Source organism: Musca autumnalis, unplaced genomic scaffold, assembly GCF_047663935.1.
Source record: "Musca autumnalis isolate F117 unplaced genomic scaffold, ASM4766393v1 scaffold_1, whole genome shotgun sequence".
Classification (NCBI taxonomy): Eukaryota; Metazoa; Arthropoda; class Insecta; order Diptera; family Muscidae; genus Musca; species Musca autumnalis.
The window spans coordinates 2,478,109-2,501,257 of record NW_027411644.1 but is presented as its reverse complement, the minus strand read 5'-3'; the positions used below and the strand labels follow the sequence as shown (position 1 = coordinate 2,501,257).

At 34.8% G+C, this 23,149-nt stretch overlaps 1 protein-coding gene across 1 annotated transcript; it reads right to left on the bottom strand.

Annotated features, from left to right (window-relative positions):
- Window positions 1–17,369: 17,369 nt before the first annotated feature.
- Window positions 17,370–18,682, bottom strand: LOC141387305 (uncharacterized). Its single transcript, XM_073956835.1, has 2 exons — window positions 18,656–18,682; window positions 17,370–18,593 (listed from the first exon to the last, which is right to left on the bottom strand). Exons 1-2 carry the CDS (start codon window positions 18,656–18,658, stop codon window positions 17,427–17,429), a joined length of 1,170 nt encoding a protein of 389 aa, XP_073812936.1. The 5' UTR covers window positions 18,659–18,682; the 3' UTR covers window positions 17,370–17,426.
- Between the last annotated feature and the right edge of the window lie 4,467 nt (window positions 18,683–23,149).

The following is a 23,149-nucleotide window of genomic DNA, read 5'->3' as shown; positions in this document are numbered from 1 at the left end:
AAGAAATTGAGAAGAAAAATTTTCTTTCCACTTTGAATGTCTAAACACGGTCTAAAGTAATTTTATGAAATTTCTGTAGTGGGGAACTCGATCTAAGAACGCCTAATTTCATAAGTTGGTTGCTGTTTTGTGCGGAACTGGCTGAAATATAAGATGGAGAAATAGCTTATGTGAATATTTATCGTACATGCGTATTATCATGGTATTTAAATGAAAAAATCTATAGAACCCTTGTTTTTCCTGAATTCCTAAAACTTCAAAATTTAGCAACAAGTGGGTTTGTTTACAATGCATTTTTTGAGCATTTTATAAAAAACGCGAAAAATGAATGAAGTGTTAAGTTTTCTCCACATAATCGAGTTGTGAATATGATAAAATGATTGTTTCAATGCAAATCTGACGAATTTCTTCCATACAAATCATGGTTTAATAAGAAAGGTTAGCTAAAGCTTCCTGTAAATTTAAATTTTTTCTTTCGACTGTTCCTAAAACGTCAAAACAATATACACAATCTTTGTATGTGTGTGTGCTGTTTGAATAATATGCCAAACCATTTTAAAAGCAATCGAATTCAATGGTTTTTAAAATAGTTTTTAGAACATTTGTATGGAAGAAACAAGGTAAATTTATAGAAGGTATGTGCATGAATTACAACAATTTACAAATTTACAAAAACAACATTGTTGGTATTGAAAATTAATTGTCAAAGAAAATATTGAATAATAGGGTCGTTCCAAAAATTTTCTCAGGAAAAACATAAATACATTTTGAAAATCCTCCAAAATAGAACAAATTTGAATGACAATGTAAATATAAAACATTCAGAACTGTTGTAGGTCATTTGTACTACAAGTTTAGGAAGAAAAACAGTATTTTATATAGGCAAATTTCGAAGTTTCAAATTTCATGAGTAGACCCTATTACATTTTGAAAACTAAATTTACAAAAAAAGTAATAATACAGCTGATTGTCACTTCTACCTTCTATAAATGTACCTTGGGAAGAAATTTGTTAGCTTTTCATTGAAAGAAATTTTTATCATATCCACAACTCGATTATGTGGAGAAACCTTGGCCCATCATTAATTTTTCGTGTTTTTTATAAAATGCTCAACATTGGTATTGTAAGCAAACCCACTCCAGTGTGGCCGGGACTTATAGAAAGAGAATCTCAAAATAACTCACGTGCTTTATAGCTGCCGAGTAGAACGTAAACTCGCGAATAACACCGAAAATCTTAAAACAAATTTATGCAACACATTCTTGATACAAAATAAAAATTTTATTGACACGTTTTAATGGCGCTTTCATTCATTATTTTGAAGAAATCAATAAAATAAAATAATTCAAAATACCGACACATTTTTGTTTTTCAAACAAAACAAATCACACATATTCCAATGTTTGTATGTATATGTGGATTTTGTTTTCATTTCTCATTTGGCTCTCATTTATGGAACATAGTCCCGGGCCACACTAGAGTAATTTCATTGAAATTTTGACATGAAATTATGCGTCTATAGATCGAGTTCCATAGAAGAGTAAAATCATGAAATTGCTGTAGTGGGGAATTCAACCTAAGAACACCTAATTTCATGAAACTTTTTAATGAAATTCACTCTAGTGTGGACCGGGACATAGTTGTACAAAAGTACTTTCAAATTAGTAGTATTTCGCATAGGATACGTAACGGCAGTCGCACGATAGTTTGGGAAATACATGAACGCATTTTTAGACCGAAGTGAGTGCCTGCTTTCCTTTCGTACAGATTTCCGTGCGACATACATGAACAGGCGGTTAGTTTTTTGTGAACCATAAACAATTAAAAGTTTCTGCAATTTTTTATTTATATTTTTTAATAATTTGCATTGTGGACGATTTAGACAACATTAATATTTAAAAAAAGTTGAAATAAGTAATGAAACATCAAGAAAAGTTAAATATTAATTCTCCCTCAAATTTGCCTCTCACTCGATTTTGCTCAGCTCTGCTTTACAAGTTTTTTATCGAACAGCATTTTGTTACCCTGCGTTTACAAAAGACAGGACAGTTGACTTCATGTATTGGTTGTCAAAATCCCAAAACTTGCCTTTGTGACGTAGGCGTCCAGACAACTGCAAAAACAGTTGTAAAATTATGAATGAAAAATCATCGAATTCCTTTTGTTTTCCGTTCACATATTTTGTTTTTGTTCATGTTCTTTTGTTTTCAACACATTTCAATTATTATCTCACACATTTTTACAAAAAAGTTTAAAATTTTGTTAACCCGGCTGTCTGTGAAAGAATGATGGACAGCTGGTAGCCAAACGACAAATGTATGTATGTGTTAGTAAATCAGAGTTGTATTTGAAGACAAACTGTCTAGTGTAAACGCCTAGTAAGAGTTTGTTTGTGTGTGCTGTTTGAATAATAGTACGTTTATATATAGCCGGATTTAACAAACCCACTGGGTTTCAAATGTCAATTCCTTTGAGTATACGTCAAATAAATCCTCATTAAGAAGGTTAACCCTGCAAAAGGCTATAATATAAACATGGCCTAATATACCAAACAGTTTGAAAAACAATCGAATTCAATGATTTTTAAAATTGTTTGTATGGAAGAAATTCGTCAGCTTTGCATTAAAACAAACATTTTATCATATCCACAACTCTATTATGTGGAGAAACGTTGACACCTCATTCAGTTTTCGCGTTTTTTTATAAAATGCTCACAAATGGTATTGTAAACAAAGATGCTTTTTACATTAGAAGAAAAATCAGGTTGTTTCGCCATTTATTTGCTAAAGCAGGCAACATTTTTCGTCATTTACCATACAAAAATAAATGACGATAGCTGCGTCATTTATTCTAAACAACGCACGAAAACACCATACTATTATAGGCAACCCTGCTCTTTTGTCATAAACTACCGAAAAATGCAACTGTTTTATGTTGTTGTTGTATGATGGAGAAAAACAAAAATAATTAAATAATAAGAAAAGTGAAAATAAATGGTTAAAATAACTTGCAAAAATTATAGCTCTGTTCCAGAACTAAAAAGTTTTTACAATTTTTACCACTTTTACACATTTTGCGTACCCGTACACAAAATTTATATGAAAATCGTTTACGACTTTTACAACTTTTACGACTTTTACCACTTTATAAAGTACGGGAACAGGCCATATGTTTTTGTTTTTGAATTAAGTCAAAAAGTCTCCAAAACTTAAGCCGGGTTCGATTCCCCGGCCAGTCAACATCAAACACTTTTCAACGGTGGCAAAATACCCCTCAATAATGTTGGCGACATTTCCTGAGTATTTCAGCCTTGTACAACTTCTCTACAAGTGGTATCTTAGACACGCCGTTCGGACTCGGCGATAAACAGTAGGTCCCATATCATTGCGCTAATATGAATCGGGTGATGAGAGAAGTTACAACAACCACATGAAAACTTCAAGAACAAACTTGGCATCACTTACACATTTTTCATATGGTTATTGTCATGGTACAATAATTCTTAGGTAGGCCACAGCTAACAGCTGATTACAAATTTTTTTTGTTATGGCTTAATCTGTCAAAACCGTGTTGACATGCAGAGTTGATATTTATTATTGATCAAAAAAATTCAACTCTGTTTTGTTTTCATTTCAACATTTCGTTCTTCTTCTTCTTTGTATACTCATCCGTTATCATTCATCAAAACAATTTTGACGTTTTAAGCCATAGCGACAGGGTTGTATTTTTTTGGCGATTCTCATACCTGGCCTACCTATGAATTATTGTACCATGGTTATTGTTTTCAACCCGCAACGCGTCACACAACGGACCGTATGTGTCGCGGCCTTAAGGGGCTTAAGCGCTCGCCACATACGATGCGTTGAGCGTCGCGGTACAACAACCACATGAAAAAAGTGTAAGTGATGCCAAGTTTTCTGAAAAAGAACAATGTGGCTGACGCATTAAAGTTAAACATAATTTAACTTTTTTGGGACAATGGGAGTCCCAACGTGTCACTTAACGGACCGTATGTGCCGAGGGCTTTAAGCGCTTATCGTCGAACTTGGTCTTTAGTCTTTTATCAGATATGACTTATGCTTGGTTTACATTTACGAAATCAACTCGATTTCAACTGTCAATTCCTTTGCGTATACGTCAAATGAAAACTTATCTGAAATCCATTGGATTTCATTTGACGTTTAAGCAATGGAATTGACAGTTGAAATCGAGTGGATTTCGTAAATGTAATCAAAGCTTTACGCAAGAATGCCATGCTTCTTATGTGTCGAGGCCTTTAATTCAAGTAGATACATACCATGGTGGAATAATAAGGTGTAACGCCAAAAAAAGCTGATCTTCATACCAGTTGCCAAAATGCGTTATTGTAAATAAATTCACATACGAAATGGAAACAAGCAATTCACAGTAATGCGTTACTGTGAGCAAATTTGACGTTTGACATGATTTGATAAGGCCTCGGTACATAAGCTGCCTTGCTTGCTTCTGATAAAAGAATAAAAAAGAGAAGGGCAACTCAGTTCGAAATTTGCTCGGCTTTCTTTATTCTTTTATTTTTATTATGTCAGAAATGAAGCAGGAAAGCAAGGCAATCAGGCCTGCGTACATAAGCTGCTCTGCCTGATTGCCTTGCTTTCCTGCTTCATTTTTGACATAATAAAAATAAAAGAATAAAGAAGGCCGAGGAAATTTCGAACTGGGTTGCCCTTTTCTTTTTTATTCTTTTATCAGAAGTAAGCAAGGTAAGCAGGCAAGGCAGCTTATGTACGCAGGCCTTAACACCTTCTTATTCCACCATGATACATACAAAGCATTTTCCGAGAAAAAGTTGTTAGCGTAGTTTAATATAACAGAAAGTACCAACTGATATAACTTTAACTGCCAAAATAAGTTATTGTAAATTAAATTCTCATACAAAACACAACAAATGTTGACATTTTAATTGTACAACATGGTTTTTTGTTGTTTTGAGATGCATCTACTTGTTTCTCCACAGATAAATACATATACATATAAATTCATAAACTTAAGTCAAAAATTTCTCTGATGAACGAAATTTACTAACTGCTGCAAAAAATAGGCATCTCAACAATGTGGAATAAATTTTATAATTATACATGTGCTAAATAAGAACATATTCAGGGCAATCATGAATATTTCCCTCGGATTTTTTCACACGGAAAATAATTTAAAAAAATGATATTCTTTTAAAATCAATATTTTAAAACGTTGAAAACCTATTAGACTCACTAAATTATGGAATATTTTCGCCAATCTACAAAGATAGGGGAAAGGGAAAAATTCCGCACTGAATTTTTATTCATGATGGCCTTGATTGTATTTATTTTAAAAACAAAAAATGTATGATCGCTAATATCTGAATACGGATTTGCAAATAAAGAAGAAGTCAAAAAGGACTAAAATAAAATTATATATGACACCTTATGATCACTCACAAAATGACAGCTTCCTAAAGTATGCAATCCATAAGTTGGTGTAACTAATTTCGGATCCTTCACACATTTCTTGTTCCGTTTCAATTCGAACTGAAACTATTTCGCCAAAAAAAGAAAAGCAAAAATCGTTGATCACTCTACTATTAATATATAGATATACTAATATATATACTAATATATATATATATACTAATATATTTACCATTAAATTATAATATTTACACATTTTATACAGTTTTATATTTACAAGTTATTAATGTTGTTTAGAATACTAATAATATGTACTAATATATTTACCATTAAATTATAATATTTACACATTTTATACAATTTTATACAGTTTTATATTTACAAGTTATTAATGTGGAAATTTTTCATCCCTCCAAAATAAATCATTATTAATTTCATTACTGCATTCTATGGATGCATCAGAACGCGACTTAACATAAATCATATTACTTATAGTAGGTGTCTTAATATAAATGTTTTTGATTCCTCCAAAAAATGTTTCTATAGTATTATGTGTATTACATTTTAGTAAAGGTAAGGTCACATTAGGCAAATATTTGGTACAAATTCGTTTTCCCATATTTGCCCAAACAAATGTGGATTTCATACAAAATTTTATTTGTGTTCACATTACAGGCAAATATTTGACACATTTTGTTTGTTCAAACAGTGACAAATAACGAAATGGGCAAACATGTTTGCCGTGTGTTCACATTTGAAGAGATATTTTCACCCAGAAATTGTTTGAGCAAACTGCCAGCAAATATAAAATTATTTGGCCGAGAAAAATAGAGAGAGAAATAATAAAAATGGCGTTGAGTTTATTGTTTGTTTTGGAGAAGGCAAATCAAAGACCACATGTTTGGCAATGAGTGCGTTGTCGGAATGAGTTCATTTGTGTATTGTTGCGAATGTATGTGAATTATGGCACATTGTGCCTTGGAAAATTATTTTTATAAACAGCTTTCAATTTTGTTTATTATGAATTCATATTTGTATTTAAATGTTGTCAACGTAGTATTTCAACCAAAAGGGTGAAGACAGTTTACCATGAAAACGTTTTCTATTAATGAAAATAATATACAGGTTATCAAGATAATGTTTTTAAACATAGAAAACGAAGTTTTTTTGTATTGACTTATGAAAACTAAATTTTTTTATAAAAAAATCGCGCTTTTTGTAAAATTAGTTGGTGAAGTTTGTGAAGATAATATTGGGCGTATAAATAAAAATCCATGTATAACAATAATAACCAAATGAAAAACAGTGTCAAATTCAATATGCGGCACTTTGTTTGGCTTCTTCAAAATTTTTCGAAAAAATTGACATTTTACCGCAGCTATTTACAGCTTGCCACGGTAATATTTTTAAAAGAAAGAAGATTTTTTTGTACTGATTTATTAAAGTTGACAGATAATCGGGATTAAAACGTCGGTTGTTGTTTTCAAGACAGTATTGGATGTATAAATAACAAAACTAAATCCGCGTAGCAGTACAATTATAACCACTACCAATAATTACATCACAATTACTATTGTAATGTATGCCAATACGTCTAATAATTTCTGAGGTTTTGCGTTTTTCTAAAACCCAACATTTTTGATGCGCATCCGGTTTCAGTAGCACCCATAAAAAATATGTCTATATACACCTATTTCAAACAGATTCTTCACGAACCGCGGTTTTAGTCGATGGATTCGATCGCCGAAGGTCTCATTAGATCCGTCGCGTAAAAAAACTAAATTCACACGGGTTACAAAGGAAATTGAATAACACTTTTTAAATTCAAAAATTTTAAACTCAAAAAATAGGTTTTTTTTTGAAAAACCCCGAAATTCCGGCTTCAAAATGACAGCATCAATTTTAGGTGGATGCAGTGGATATATCGAAAAATGATACACTAGTATCACATTGTCCATGAATTATTCTTTAAGTCTTTCTTTGAGCATATGTCTATAAAATGTAAGGTTAAGCCAGAAATCAGAAGGGAGCATAAAAAAACTTGTTGGCTTCAACCCATTTTTAGCTATTTTTCTACATTGATGCCAACACAGCTTCCACGTAAATTAATTTTTATGGTCGACCTTATGGATATAGATTTTCAATCATACTATATAGAATATGTTAGCAGTTCGCGAATTCTGAATGGGTGAAACTCGGATTCATCGATTGTAAAACATTTTTGGTTTTTTAAATCCCTCATCTCCCATTTATTTATTTCTTTATTCACTAATTATTGACTTCGTATTATATGTATATTTACAAGAAATTTCGTCATTTTATGGTCATATGCCCCTTTTTAATATGTGACAACAATGTGTTTCAGCAGATGTTTGCTCTTGTTTGCTCTTACAAACAAATTGTAAGACCAAATAAATGTTTGTCAAAAAAGGAGGAAAATATTTGCTGAACGGTGTTCACATTAAAAGCAATTTGGTTAAATTTTTGTTTGCTTCCAAATAGTTTTGTTTTCCCAAAATCAGCTGTTTTCTTGTTTGCCTTTGAAAAATATTTGCTGGTCAAATTGTGGCAAACAAATATTTGTCACTTTTGAGCAAATATTTGCCTAATGTGACCTTACCTTAAGGAAATATTTCCAAAATCCCGTAATAATATTTTCCATGCTTTCATTGTTGAAATAAGTAAATATTTTTGAGGACATTCTACTTTTTCTAAGAATTCGCAAAATTTATCTATAATTTCATTTTTTTCATTTAAAGACATGCTCCCCCCATGTTTCAATAAGCGCATAAGTGGAATCATGCCGGATACGAAATCTATGGTGCACTGTAGATCATCTTTTGGGCTCATTTCTTTAAGCTTTCCTACAGTATTATTATTGTATATACTTTCATATAGATTTTCTAATTTAAATTTCTCATACGCGTACCCTGTCATCATTTTATATTTTATTCGAATATAACTATAGTTGGGCTTTGATTGATGCAATTCAATTTTTCCCTGAGAAAATGCATATGTTATATTACATAACAAATGCATAATGTCTATAGCCCACATGAACTTATATCCTGGAACCACTTCTAATAGTATGCGTTGTACTTTTAGTGGGTATAGTAGCTGCATGTGTATTTAATCGGCGTCGCATGTAACCAAAACTATCGTTACTTTAAGCCTTGCGCATGCTTCAAAAATTTGATGAAGCATGCACCTAACATCTTCATAATCATAGTTTGGTACAGCTGTCACCCCTACCAAAAGATGTCAATCCGACAGCAAACCACTCAACATCATCGTCATCATCGCTATCATCGTAGTCTTCACTGTTGTGGAGGACACTGGTTCCGGTTGCAGATTCAACTGTAGAGGCTTCGAAGTCTCTGTTGTTGTGGACGAAACTGGTTCCGGCTGCAGATTCGACTGTAGATATAGAGGCTTCGACGTCACTGTTGTGAACGACGGAACTGGTTGCAGGTGGTGCAGGCAGTATAGTGGGTGTAGCCCCGTTATATAAATATTTTTTTTCCGATATGGCATTTGGTTCAAAATGCAGAGAGCATACATAAATTTTTTTTATGTTTGTATTGCTGTTGTATTGCTGCCCATACTGTTGCAGTATCGGAATCCATTCAATCCTAATGGAATAAAATCTCAGGTCATTATTGCCGGTTGGCCAAGAGCTCTCCTTGCTATTACATGCTGGAATGCAGCATTTCTTTTTTGATGGCATCTTAAAATATAATAATGAATATATAAAATTAAATTACATTGACTTTATTTTTCGATTTATTTAAAGCTGAAATGTTAATAATTTTCTTTTTTATAGATTATATTGTACAAAAAGAAAGTGTTAAGTTCGGTCGGACGAATTTATACAAACTTGACACTGAACTGTTCTGAGAGGTTATTTCGTATTGTAATATATGTGTATAATAACTAAGTTTTTAATTAATAATAAATTAAAAAAAAAGAAAGACCTAACTTTATAACTTTATTCGTAAAAATACATATATAACAAAACTGTCATTCAAATTTCTATGTGTATACACTGCATTATCGACAGTTCGATGACAGAAACATGTTAAATTTGTTAAATTTGTCTACCCATTTGTCTACCATTTCTGGCACATTCTGGCACAGAAAAGAAAAAATAAGGGGGAAAACTGGTTTTAATAAGGGGGAAAGCAGGGTTTGTGAATTCACTTTTGTAATTAATTGTAGCGTGGGAATGGGAAAATTTCTGCGAATTTCAAATGAGCAAATTGTTTTGTTTCAACCGTTTTTGGTGGCCATGGCATTGCCGTATCAAATAACAGACGATGTCAAACTGCGAATGGCAATGACTGTGAAAGACAGTGACCAAAGACAGAAACCATGATGTAATAAAGTGAACCAGTAACTACAACATGGCTATTGTGAATGAAAAAATACCTCCAATCGTCAAAATGTTTCTTTCTTCCCCAAATATGGGGAAGTGACATATGGAAACATATGGAAAATGTTTATTTAAGTTTTCATGCGTTTAATTTACAATGACAATGAATTTGACAAATTGTGTGAAATCAGCTGACCTTACTGTTCCATCTTATATATTTGCATCATGGTAGACAAAAGTCTTAAAAATATGAGAAATTCATTGTTATTATGATTTGGTAGATGGCGTTGGAGAATAAATAAACAATGTCAACATTTTAAATAGACATCATAGACAAAGACCGTAGCCTAGGCTAAATAATAGAAACAAAGAATGTGTAATGTATGTAATGTATTTCCCTTGCAGAGGACGGCCATAGGAACGTTACACCGTAATTATACTCAAAAATAATTTACCTGCACATTAAAGTTGCTCAATGTTTCTGTTTTCACTTATTCGATATTTGGGGATGAGTTACTTTTGATGCAGACAATGCTAATATTATGTTATGTGTCTCTGATTACTTGCCAGTTTTTGTTAGAAGAAATTTGACCAGCAAGAACTTACAAGTTTTCAATGAAAAACAGAGACATAACAGAGAACAAGTGAGTTAACAGACAACTTTCTGTAACAATTTGTACAAATTGTAGCAAACTTTTGAGTAACCAGACAGACCCATTTGTTGGGTGTTGGTGGCGCCTATAATTTAAAAAAAAGGAAATGTATATGTGCGCTTTATGTAAGATCTACAAATTGTTACATATTATTGAGTTTGGTCATTTATCGCCTGCTTCTATAAGACGATTCGAATTCAAATTCGTTCGAATTAATACCAAACTCATGTTATTTTAGAACAGTTTTGTTTAATCAAAAACAAAAATCTATCCAAAGCCTACAAAAGGTCAGCCAATAAGCCCAGCTGATTATTATGTTTGATGTCAAAAACATTATTGTGATTTAAAATACAAAGAAACTAAAATCACAATAATGTAAAATCTACTATGTTTGTTGTCAAATGTTGTTAACAGTACTCTGAATGTCCGACCTTCTGTAGGCCTTGAATCTATCAAACAAACATATGCTTAATAGTAAGTAGTTCGAACGAATTTGATTTCAAATCGTCGTAGTGAAACAGGAGTTTAAAGAAATTGTTTTTGTGTCGCCCTAATGTACAATTTTTACAATCTAAAACGTATACCTAACTCACGACAGGACGTACATAAATATTCACCTTCTTACGACAAAAACGCTCTCTAACTTTTGTTTTTGAATCGAGCTTCCCGATTTCGACATGAACAACTAGATCTCTTTTCGTCGGTCAAAATACAATATTACTATATATATATATATAATTGTTCGACAAACATCCCAGACGGGACAGGGGATACTTCTCTCATATCAATGAGTGCACCCCGATTCATATTAGCTCAATGATATGGGACCTACTGTTTATCGCCGAGTCCACTTAAAGAGAAGTTTTACATGGCTGAAATACACAGGAAATGTCGCCAACATTACTGAGGGTATTTTGCCACCGTTGAAAATTTTGATGTTGCCTGACCACGGTGGCACCCACAATATTACTATATAGGGATTTGATATGTCATTTATAGGTTTTCTAAGTTTACAAAGTCAAGATTACAACGGTCTTCGGATGAATGAAAACGATGAAAAATTATAAAAGATAGAAGCAAATCATTGAAAGTGCTTCTGAAATAAGGTGAATACCATAAATGGAATAATTTTTATAAATCATACGCCGGTGCACAGTGGTGGCACTTACATGGGAAGGTGTGACAAAAATATTTCTAAGTAATATATCGAACTGAAATCCAAAATTTCGATTGTCATGTAATGAATCATTCTGAATTGACGTATTTTGGTGTTACCAACACATTTTTCAACCGAATTTGCTGTAATCCGATACCAAGAGTTGTTTTTAATGCATAGTAAACCTCCCTGCGAAAAATTGTCAGTATTGATCCATTATTTGGTATGCTTCTTATTTGATTTTATATCGATTTATTTAGGCCGATGTCAACCAAATATTCTAAGCGAATATGTTCTTATAATGAACTCAGATTCCAGAACACCATCTTATATGGTAATGTCATATCAGTCCACTTTTGACCACAGCCTCCATGTAGGGTTACCATCCTTTTCTTGGAACTTTATAAGATTTAACCACATTTGTCTGCATAATTACTTGTAATAATTTATTTTTGGTTCTCGGGGGGAAATCTCCACTTTTTAGCGTGGTCCAACATTAGGGTGTGGCAAAAATAAAATAAATTATTTGTTAAAGTGTATACCCCTAAATATTTTTTTCTTTCGCGAGTTTTCATTACAGCTCCAAGTTACAATGACCATAGAAATCGCTAATAGCACAAAAAAGATTATATTGAAAATAAATGTAAGAAGGGATAATAAAATTACTTAAAAATATTCCAAAAAATAAAAATTTATCAACTAAAAAAGGAAGTTAAACTTTTGGCCATAACTGCCAAAACCGCAAATTTCCGCAAACAGTCTATACTGTTTTGAAATCTACAGGTGCTAGGCTTCAATTTGGTACTAGTGGCCATTCTTGCGAATTTTTGGAAAGTAACTTAAACTTTAAGGAAATCCATACATCTACATTAAATATTTTCATTTTGACCGGTTTTATAACCAAAATATATCCAATGCAATTTAGAGGAATTTTCATAACTAGAAAAATGAAGCTAAGACAATTTACTAAATGATTAAACTTAAGTTAAGGCGTTAATAATAGTCCTTTGTTTCATAAACTCGCTTATAATATACCCATTTTTTCTCATTTTTAAATACAATTTTTCTTCAAAATTAGTCATTCTTGTGAGGCTTTTTCTCCTTAAGAACCGCGAAAAATTGAATTTTTAAAACGGTGTCATGAATTTTTTGATTTTTGTCGTTGGGCGCATCCACTGTGCGCCTGTCTGTCTGTCTGGCTGGAGGGCACGATAACTCTAGAGCCGATGAACCGATATAGTCTAAACCTTGGCATTTGTAATATTTTGTCCAAACTTAGTTTAAGTTCGAAGATGAGCCATATCGGTCCACTCCTTCAGGTACCTCCCTCACAAAAGTTCGAAAATGTTCGGAAAATTTCTGCGCACGATAACTCTTGATGGGAGTAACCGATTTGGTCCATACTTTCCACATCGTGAAGTTTCTACTAGACATAGATGAGGTTCCAATATGGACACTGTCGGACCTTCCTTCTGGTATCTCCCACACAATATTTCTGAAAAGTTCAGTTTAGGACCTCCTCTCGAATCGCTTTGGTTTTTGTTGTAACAGCTTGCATTCGCTGCCCCCATTACGACGGGAACAAGTCCATACTTCCTGAGAAAATAGCCCGAAAGGTGAAAAAAATCCGCTATGGAATCATGTGTAGTTGTTGGAGCGCACGATACCTCTCGAACGGTGTGCACGATAACTCTTGAAGGCAGTAACCGATTTGGTCCATACTTTGCACATCATAATATTTCTGCAAATCTTAGATAAAGTTCTAATATGAATTATACCGGTCCACTCCTTCGGTTACCCCAAAACAAATTTTCGGAAAAGTACAAAAGTGCTCTCAAATCGCTTTCATTTTTTGTACCAACTGGTATTCGCTGCTCACATAACAGTGGTACAAGTTTTTTCAAGGGAATGACCACACTTCCTGAAAAAATGGCCAGATTGGTGTAAAAACCCCCTATGGTATTGGCTGGAGCGAACGATAACTCTAGAAATGATCAGCCGATTCGGTCCAAAATTTGACCATCATAGTATTTGGACCAAACTTAGTACATGTTAGAAGATGAGACATATCGGTCCACTCCTTCGGGTACCTCCCCCACAAAAGTTCCAAACTTTTCGCTGAAATTTTACGCTTTATATCTGGAGATACTGATTTGGTCCAAATGTAGTTTAACTTGATCCATATCGGAAAAGTTCAACAGTTTTGGATCTGTACCAATATCCTTTATTTACAGCGATGTTATGTTTTTCGTGGGCAAGTCCATAAATTTAAGCTTTATTCCAAAACTAAAAAGTTTTTAAAATTTTTACCACTTTTGCATATGTATTTTAACCGACAGCCCGTTTCCGTACACAAAAAAGTTGTAAAATGTTCACTTCTCTTTAATCAAAAATTGCGCTGAATGACGCTATCTTTAAAAATTTTTTACACGGCAAATTTCGGAGTGTAAAAAATAGTTACAAAGTTGCCGCCATCCGATTGGCTGGTAGGCCGACTTTGACATTTGTTCTAGTTTTTTGAAGTTTTTTTCCATTCCCGTACTTTTTGAATAAAGTTTATACAGTTAGACACTAAGCCCACCTGATTGTTATGTTTGTTATCAAAAACATTTTTGTGATTTAAAATACAAAGAAACTCAAATCACAATAATATAAAGTTTATTATGTTTGTTGTCAAAAGTTGTTAACAGAACTATGAATGGCCGACCTTCTATGGGCTTGGTTGTATGTTTATTTCATTTTTCACAGCTCGCCCTTTTAATTTGGCAAATGTTTTTTCTTGTGCTTTTCTTTTGTTCGCCAAAAATTAGAACCATTTGGAGAATGTTTTTTCTTCACAAGAAAAATTGTTTCTCTAATTTTAACCGTTTTTGAGAGCCACCGTAGTACTGCGGTTCAATCCGTCGTGACCAGAAAATCAAAAAATTTCGGCGGTAGCAAATCATCCCAGTGTAAAGTGCAGTACACATTGTCAGTTTTGACTGTCGATTTTCCGTAATTATCAGCCGCCCAAAAACTACAAAATATTTTGTGGTTGCATGATATGATATGAGAGAAGTCTCCATTGTCCCTTGGGGGATGTTGTGGGAACATATCGCTCATTTACTCAAAGAGTGACACATCTCAAAAAATAATATTTCCTAACTTAACAAGATTATTATAGAAAAAAGTTAAATAACTACTTGGACCATCTTTTGCAAAGAGCTAGCCAGATATCAGTGCTAAATTTCTGTGCAAGATCAAGCATGATTGGAAGTGTTTTAGTGATTTATGAACTCAAAAAAGTTTTTAATGATGTTTGCATAACTCCTGGAATATAAGCTGTAACTCGTTCAATTGTTCAAAATTAAAAGAAAAGTAAAGAAACAAATTTTAGCCTCAAAATATGTATTCTATGGGGAAAAAGTGGGAAACAAAAGTGATTAGCATTTGCTGTTAACTATTCCAGTAAATTGTTTAGCCATCTATAACCAAAATTTTTTTAAGTTTCTGTGGCAAATAAATCCTTATAAAGTAGGTTAAAACGGCGTTTTGCAAGACAGCTTTTTGCCGGGTTAAACTTCTTTATGATGATTTATTGGACGTTTGCGCTATGGAATTGACATTTGAAATCCAGTGGGTTTATTAAATCTGAACCTAGAGAGGACCTTCGAAATGAAGATGTGCACACTCGCAGTTTGCATCGACATAGAAGGTGATTTCAACAACGTCAGCACGGAAACGCTGATCCACTCCTTAGACGAATTTCGTGTAGACAGAACGCTGAGGAACTGGATAGACGACATGCTAAGGAACAGATGGATAAGCTGCGCGCTACATGACGTAACAAGAAGAGACAAAGTAGGGCAGGGAACGCCACAGGGGGGATTTTATCGCCGCTTCTGTGGGTCACTACCATAAATAGTCTACTAAGGTCCTTAACCAAGGAAGGATTTGAACCAGTCTGTTATGCAGACGACGTTATAATACTTCTAAGGGGAAAGAATCCAAATCTACTTTGCAGGAGAGCCGAAGAGGCTATAAATATAGCTTACAACTGGGCTAGGCCAAGAGGTCTTAATGCTAACCCGGAAAAAACAAAGTTATGTCTTTTCACTAGGAAAACGAAATTGGGCTCCGTCGAGGAACCAGTTTTCCTGAATAAGACATTAACTATATCTCCAACAGTTAAATATCTGGGGGTAATCCTAGATAGGAAACTCAAATGGAAAGACCATATTCAGGAAAGGGCTGCCAAAGCACACAGATGTTGCTTTGGGCTATAGGCTCAGAAGGGCTATAGGCTCAAAATGGGGTTTTAATCCTAGAATGATACACTGGCTATACAGAAGCGTAATAAGACCGATTCTTACTTACGCATCTGTTGTATGGTGGACAGCTATGGACAAAAAGTACAATGTGGAAACATTGCAAAAAGTCCAAAGAATGTGTTGCCTAGGCATTAGCGGGGCGATGAGGACTACACCAACTAGGGCTTTAGAGACAATTCTATTTGTCCACCCGATAGAAATACAGGTAAGGTATGAAGCAGCCATCACGGCTATAAGACTGAAAGCGATGAGCGAGTGGATCGAAAGAGACCACCAATGCATATTACGGTTCACAACGGGTGAATCTATAAATCAAATAGTATCGGACCGGATACCAGAATCAAGTGAAGTAGCTCTGTGTGAAGTTCTAATACCGAACAGAGATATGTGGATCGATGGAACCCTTGCACAGATTCCCGCTGGAAGCTGCGGGTTTACGGGCGGGGCTGTGTTAGGGGGGAGAACGGGACTGGGTCTTTATATCGTAGACACGGAAACGAGGATCTCCCTTCGTCTGCCGGATCATAACACGATCCTCCAGGCCGAAATCCGAGCGATCACAGAATGTCTGAACTGGTTTAAAACAAATACAAGGCCACTCACAGTTAACATCCTTACGGATAGTAAAGCAGCAATTAGAGCTATAACAAGTAAGGCAACAATATCGAAAACTGTCTTAGAGTGTAAAAATGCAATTAACGACTATTCCCATTATGGCTCGGTAAACATTATATGGGTACCAGGACACATAGGGATCACGGGAAACGAAGTAGCAAACTCCTTAGCAAAACAAGCCAGGGAGCTACCTACTGTAAGTCTAGACAATGCCAAACCTTTAAAGGCGGCGCGTATAGAACTAAAAGCTTGGGCAAAGAATGCTCATGTATCCCTATGGAATAACCAGGAAAAGGGAAAAACTACAAAAATCCTATGGGGAACCCAGACCAGGACAAAACAAGTGACCTCCTAGTGATGAGTAAAAAGGATATCAGTAGACTGATCGGTGTCCTCACAGGGCATCTAGGACTACAAGCGCATCTGCACAGGATAGGCTGTGCAGAGAATAGTGAATGCAGGGCATGTGGCGAGGACAACGAAACGTTGGAACACTATCTCTGCCACTGCCAGGCTTTCACAAACTTGAGAACTCAACTAATGGGAAACGACATAATTACAGGACTCGACCTTATCAAGGACATCGGGGTCAAAAACTTGAGGGACTACGTCAATGGACACATAAAATTAAAGCGCACAACAGGCCTCTTCTGGCTTAAGTGTATGCCCTTTCTTTTTAAGGACATGTGGTGATCTTGAATCACCCCTCTTCTCAACCTAACCTAACCTAAATCTGAACCTCATGAAACTTCGTCAAATATATATGTATGTGTACATATTGAAACCATGTCTTATAATTATTAATTAACTATTTATTACTATATTTTTTAAGGGCGGCATAATTTGGGTACTGTGTGTTTTATTAAGTCTATGTTCTAATGGGCAGTTCATTATTTAGACGCGACGTCTATAAACGACACGTTTGGCAGTCTTGTAGCGATAGCCGTCATTGGCGAAAACAGCGGACTCGTCGACAGGGGCAACGACTTCTTCAGCAGCTTGATTTTCCTCAACGGGAGGCAAATATTCGTTGGAGGGCAATTCGTTGACATCGCGACGGTGACGATAACGAATACGTTTTACAGTCTTGTAACGGTAACCATCGTCAGCTAAGACGGCAGTGTCCTGTACCTTTTCGTTTTCAATGTCGGCAGCTGTTACAACGGGAATATCGGCAACAAATGGGGCAGGTTGTGATGGGGGCAAGTATTCATTGGAGGGCAATTCACTGACATCACGACGGTGACGATAACGAATGCGTTTGACAGTCTTATAACGGTAACCATCATCGGCTAATACAGCAGATTCTTCAGCTGGGGCAGCCACTTCTTCAACGGCTTGAGTTTGTTCAGCTGGTGGCAAATATTCGTTTGAGGGGAATTCACTGACATCACGACGGTGACGATAACGAATGCGTTTGACAGTCTTATAACGGTAACCATCATCGGCTAATACGGCAGATTCTTCAGCTGGCGCAGCCACTTCTTCAACGGTTTGAGTTTCTTCAGCTGGTGGCAAATATTCGTTTGAGGGCAATTCACTGACATCACGACGGTGACGATAACGAATGCGTTTGACAGTCTTATAACGGTAACCATCATCGGCTAATACAGCAGATTCTTCAGCTGGGGCAGCCACTTCTTCAACGGCTTGAGTTTGTTCAGCTGGTGGCAAATATTCGTTTGAGGGCAATTCACTGACATCACGACGGTGACGATAACGGATACGTTTGACAGTCTTATACCGGTAACCATCATCGGCTAATACAGCAGATTCTTCAGCTGGGGCAACAACTTCTTCAACGGTTTGAGTTTCTTCTGCTGGTGGCAAATATTCGTTGGAGGGCAATTCATTGACATCACGTCTTTGACGTAAACGTAAACGTTTCACTGTTTTGTAACGATATCCATCATCAGCCAAAGGACTGGACTCGCTTATTGATTGCAAATCCACATTACTTGTGGGGGAGACATCTTCCAGAGGAGGCAAGTATTCATTAAGTGGCACTAAAGCAGCACAAGCGGTGCCCAAAATAACGGCCAGAAAAACGAATGTCAGTTTCTGAAAATGTGATAAGAAACAGTTTAATCAATAAATTCAAATCAAGTCAGTGTTGTAACTACCATTTCAGTATTGAAAGAAATTACACCTCCCAATGCCAAAAGACGATTGATAATCGATGTGATTCTGATAGATCTTTATATACAAACATACCATCCACTCTATGTGACCTGCTCTCTTGCCAAATAAAATCTTAAGCCAAACTTAAAAGCAACAACAAAGCATCCCAAATGATTGAACAACAATACCACAGCATATGAGCGTTTTACGCATTAATATTTTCGAACAAAGCGACGATCGGGCCATCGATGGTGGTGCTGGTTGCTGGCAAACATTCACCTCTTCATTCTAAACATTTTCCTCGTTCTCTTCATTTTAATATTCTGTTCTGTTTGGTTCTTTGTTTCGATCCATTTGATTGAACATCATCTTCAGAAGATCAGCTTTTTAAAGTGGCTGTTGACTGCAAATAGAAATGGACTGCTGCCATTTCAATTGAAACAAAACACTTGAAATCGAGCATGGGCTGAAAATGGCAATAACAACAATAATAGAAGTTATTTGCACGATCGGCAATACTTGTAATAAGAACAAGGAAATGATCAAATCTGTGTTTTTTTGTTGATTTAAAACACGGCTTCAGTTTAGAATGTTGGTTCGAAAGAAATGTGTGTTATGTAAAATTGTATAATAGACACATTTGATACAAAAGTTTATTACGACAGTAAAAAACATAGATTTTTTAATTGAAATGTGTTAATACAATCAATGATGATATGGTACCGTGATATAAATCCCGACGGACATAATTCTCAATATTGATTTTGATGTAGGACAATGCCCAGAATTGTTGGGACTTATGTCCTTATGTTATATGGCGGACATAACTCCCAGTGTGTCTTGCTATTTTTTTTTATTTTTTTTGGGAAATTTTAATCATTTTGTTTTCAAATTAAAATTTGATATAGAAAGGGGGTTTTCGTTCGGGATTTAAGACTTCATCTCTTGGACATGACTTAACATATATAGTTAATTGGGATAATGATTTTTATGTCTGTTACAGAACCTTTAAGAATCGAACATTTTTTATCGTAGTGATAACAAGTTTGTCTTTATGATATCGAAAAATAGTAAAAATAAGTAGATTGTTGCAGTTCTGGAACAGACCATATATTAATAAAAGAGTAAACTGATTGACTGAAGCCCTAAACACATCCAACGTTTCAGAAAAGTTGGGCGTCATTTCTGATAGGAGAATAAAAGAGCAAGGGCAACATAGAATGAATTTTTCTTTGTTCTTCTATCAGATATGACGTCCAACTTTACTCAACCGTTGTACAGTGGCCAAAATCCTGAAAAACCTGGCCAACAATCGAAAAAAATCATATCAATTTACACTAAATAATGTCAAATATTGCTTATAGGATCCCACTGCGTGTAGTTATGAATGAAATTATGCGTTTCTTGTTTAGTAAGTGGATATAAAAGCAAGTCAAAGTGACCCTATTTGGAAAAAAAAATTCCCAATCTTTAAGTTGTTTTTTTATACCCTACACCACTATGTGGTAAGGGGTATTATGTGTTAGTGCATTTGTATGTAACATACAAAAGGAAGCGAGATAGACCCATAGTTCCTTCTAGGGATATACATAGAATCACTTTCTGAGTCGATTTATGCATGTCCGTCCGTCCGTCCGTCCGTCCGTTCGCAACGTACAGGTCGCATTTGTTGACCGATTTCGCTGAAAATTGGGGAATACCATTTTTTTAGCCGTCGGAAGATCAAGTTCGAAGATGGGATATATCGGTCCACGTTTTGGTATAGCCCCCATATAACGGTACCCCCCGATTTACGGTATTTTGATGTTTTCAGCTACATTTTCAGACCGATTTGGCTATAATTTGACATTTAGGGTTCTTAAGTGTCAATAAACATATATAACAAAACTTGTGGACATAGGTCCACGTTTTGGTATAGCCCCCATATAACGGTACCCCCCGATTTGCGGTATTTTGACGTTTTTAGCTACATTTTCAGACCGATTTAGCTATAACTTGACATTTAGGGTTCTTATGTATCAATTAACTTATATAACAAAAGTTGTGGACATAGGTCCCCGTTTTGGTATAGCCCCCATATAACGGTGCCCCCCGATTTACGGTGTTTTGATGTTTTTAGCTACATTTTCAGACCGATATAGCTATAATTTGACATTTAGGGTTCTTAAGTGTCAATAAACTTATATAACAAAAGTTGTGGACATAGGTCCCCGTTTTGGTATAGCCCCCATATAACGGTGCCCCCCGATTTACGGTGTTTTGATGTTTTTAGCTACATTTTCAGACCGATATAGCTATAATTTGACATTTAGGGTCCTTAAGTGTCAATAAACTTATATAACAAAAGTTGTGGACATAGGTCCACGTTTTGGTATAGCCCCCATATAACGGTACCCTCCGATTTACGGTATTTTGACGTTTTTAGCTACATTTTCAGACCGATGTAGCTATAATTTAACATTTAGGGTTCTTAAGTGTCAATAAACTTATATAACAAAAGTTGTGGACATAGGTCCCCGTTTTGGTATAGCCCCATATAACGGTTCATTTAAGTTCATATTTTCGTATAGCCCAGATACCTCCGAACTAGCTGTTAATGACATTTGAAGTTCCCACGTTATGTACCGATTTTCGATATTTTGCAGATTCTAGCTAAATTTTTTAACCGAATTAGGAGTTATTTGACATTAAAAGCTTTCATCAAAAACTGTCAACATAGGCCCATGTTTTATTATAACCCCTATATAACAGTACCTCCCAATCTCTAGCCCACCAAAAATTGTCAACATATATAGTTAGATATAGGCACCATAAAAAAGGGCCTCCCGAATGAAGCATAAATGTACATAAACATTATCTGACATTTTAACGTACCCACTTAAAGTTGGGGACAGGAATGAAAAGTAGTTATTCCATTTTAGTTCAGAATATTTTATGGTGGAGGGTATGAAAAGTTCGGCCCGGCCGAACTTAATGCTTTTTTACTTGTTTTTTTTTTTGTAAATATCCAATATACACAAGGGTGTTTAAAAAATGTTCCTTTATAATGATAGGTATGTGAAACGAATGTAAAATGCTCGTCGAATTTTGTTGACTTTTTCAAGGTAAATTTTCACAATAAATGATGAAAATAGTTGTGAGTAAGATCGAGTTGGGCTGTGTACCTTATCATTTCATAAAAAGGGAAGAGTTTTTTTTACTAAGTTCCATCGAAACATCCTGCACATATTTGCATTTTTTGTTTTATGTGATATTTTGTCTTGCAGATATGTACAGATTTTCTTTGATTCAGAATGCCAGAATATAGTATAGGTCACTTCCTGGCGTTTGGGTATAATTTAGAGTTTTGATGTATTCTAGTACATTTTGTCAAATTTTATGGCGAACAAATTTCTAGAATATTTTTATCTGATACGATCACATTTTGTATTCGATTTTAAAGATTTTAAAAAAAGGGATCAAAAAGATCCCTTTTAAGACTCGCACGAGGGTTAATTAAACATATTCCTCGCATTCTTGTTAGTAAAGTTGCCAAACACATCATATACCTAAAGTGTAAGGATTCCAAGTAATCTTACCTCAAATATTTCTAAAACTGTAGAAATGGTAGAAGATTGCACCCCAATTTTAGTTTCTTGGTTTATTTTTGCAAAATTGATACCGACTTTTCCTTGGTGGATGCAATAAATAATAAATGTGACTGTAGTGGTAAGAATGCCGAATTTACTCTCCGATTGAGCACAAAATTTTAAAATCTTGTTTTAATAGATTTTCTTTACTTTTTTAATATGGTCAGTAGTGGGATTCTGTAACTCATTTTTGCTGTTATCGATAATCGTCGGTAAAATTAAAATGCTTATAATTTCGATAATTAACGAAATTTTTCGGTAAGTTAACGATGAATAAAAAGTAGTCGCTAGCCTCTACCGACACAAACAGTGATGCCAACTTTTCTTTAGTCATAATTTTGCGATTTAATTTTACCGATTTTTGTCGGTAACAGCAAAAATGAGTTACAGAATCCCACTACAGATCATAGAATTAATTTTAAATATCAAACAAGCTGAGACAAGATTCTCTACACCGGAAGCACTCATACAACCTCATACCATTACAGATCCTCCTCCGTGCTTTAAGTCCAATTTACATATGCGCATTAAATGATTTCGTTTTACGAAATCCTAGAAACAAATGAAGTGTATTTACATCTGTTTTTTGCGTCACCCTGTTGGACTTTTATTGACCAGTTGATAAAATGATTGATAATAGATCGATAATTTTTAAACTGTCTAAAAACTGGCTGAAAAGTTATCTAGAGATGAACCACTTTGAACAGAAAAAATTTCGGCAATTGTCCATGTCTAGATAACTTTTCGACCAATATAAAGTTAGTCGAAAAGTTATCTAGAGATTAACCACTCTGAAAACAGAAACATGTACCGTCTGCAAAGTATTTGTGTTTGTCGAAGAAATAAGGCACAAATGTATAAATAATT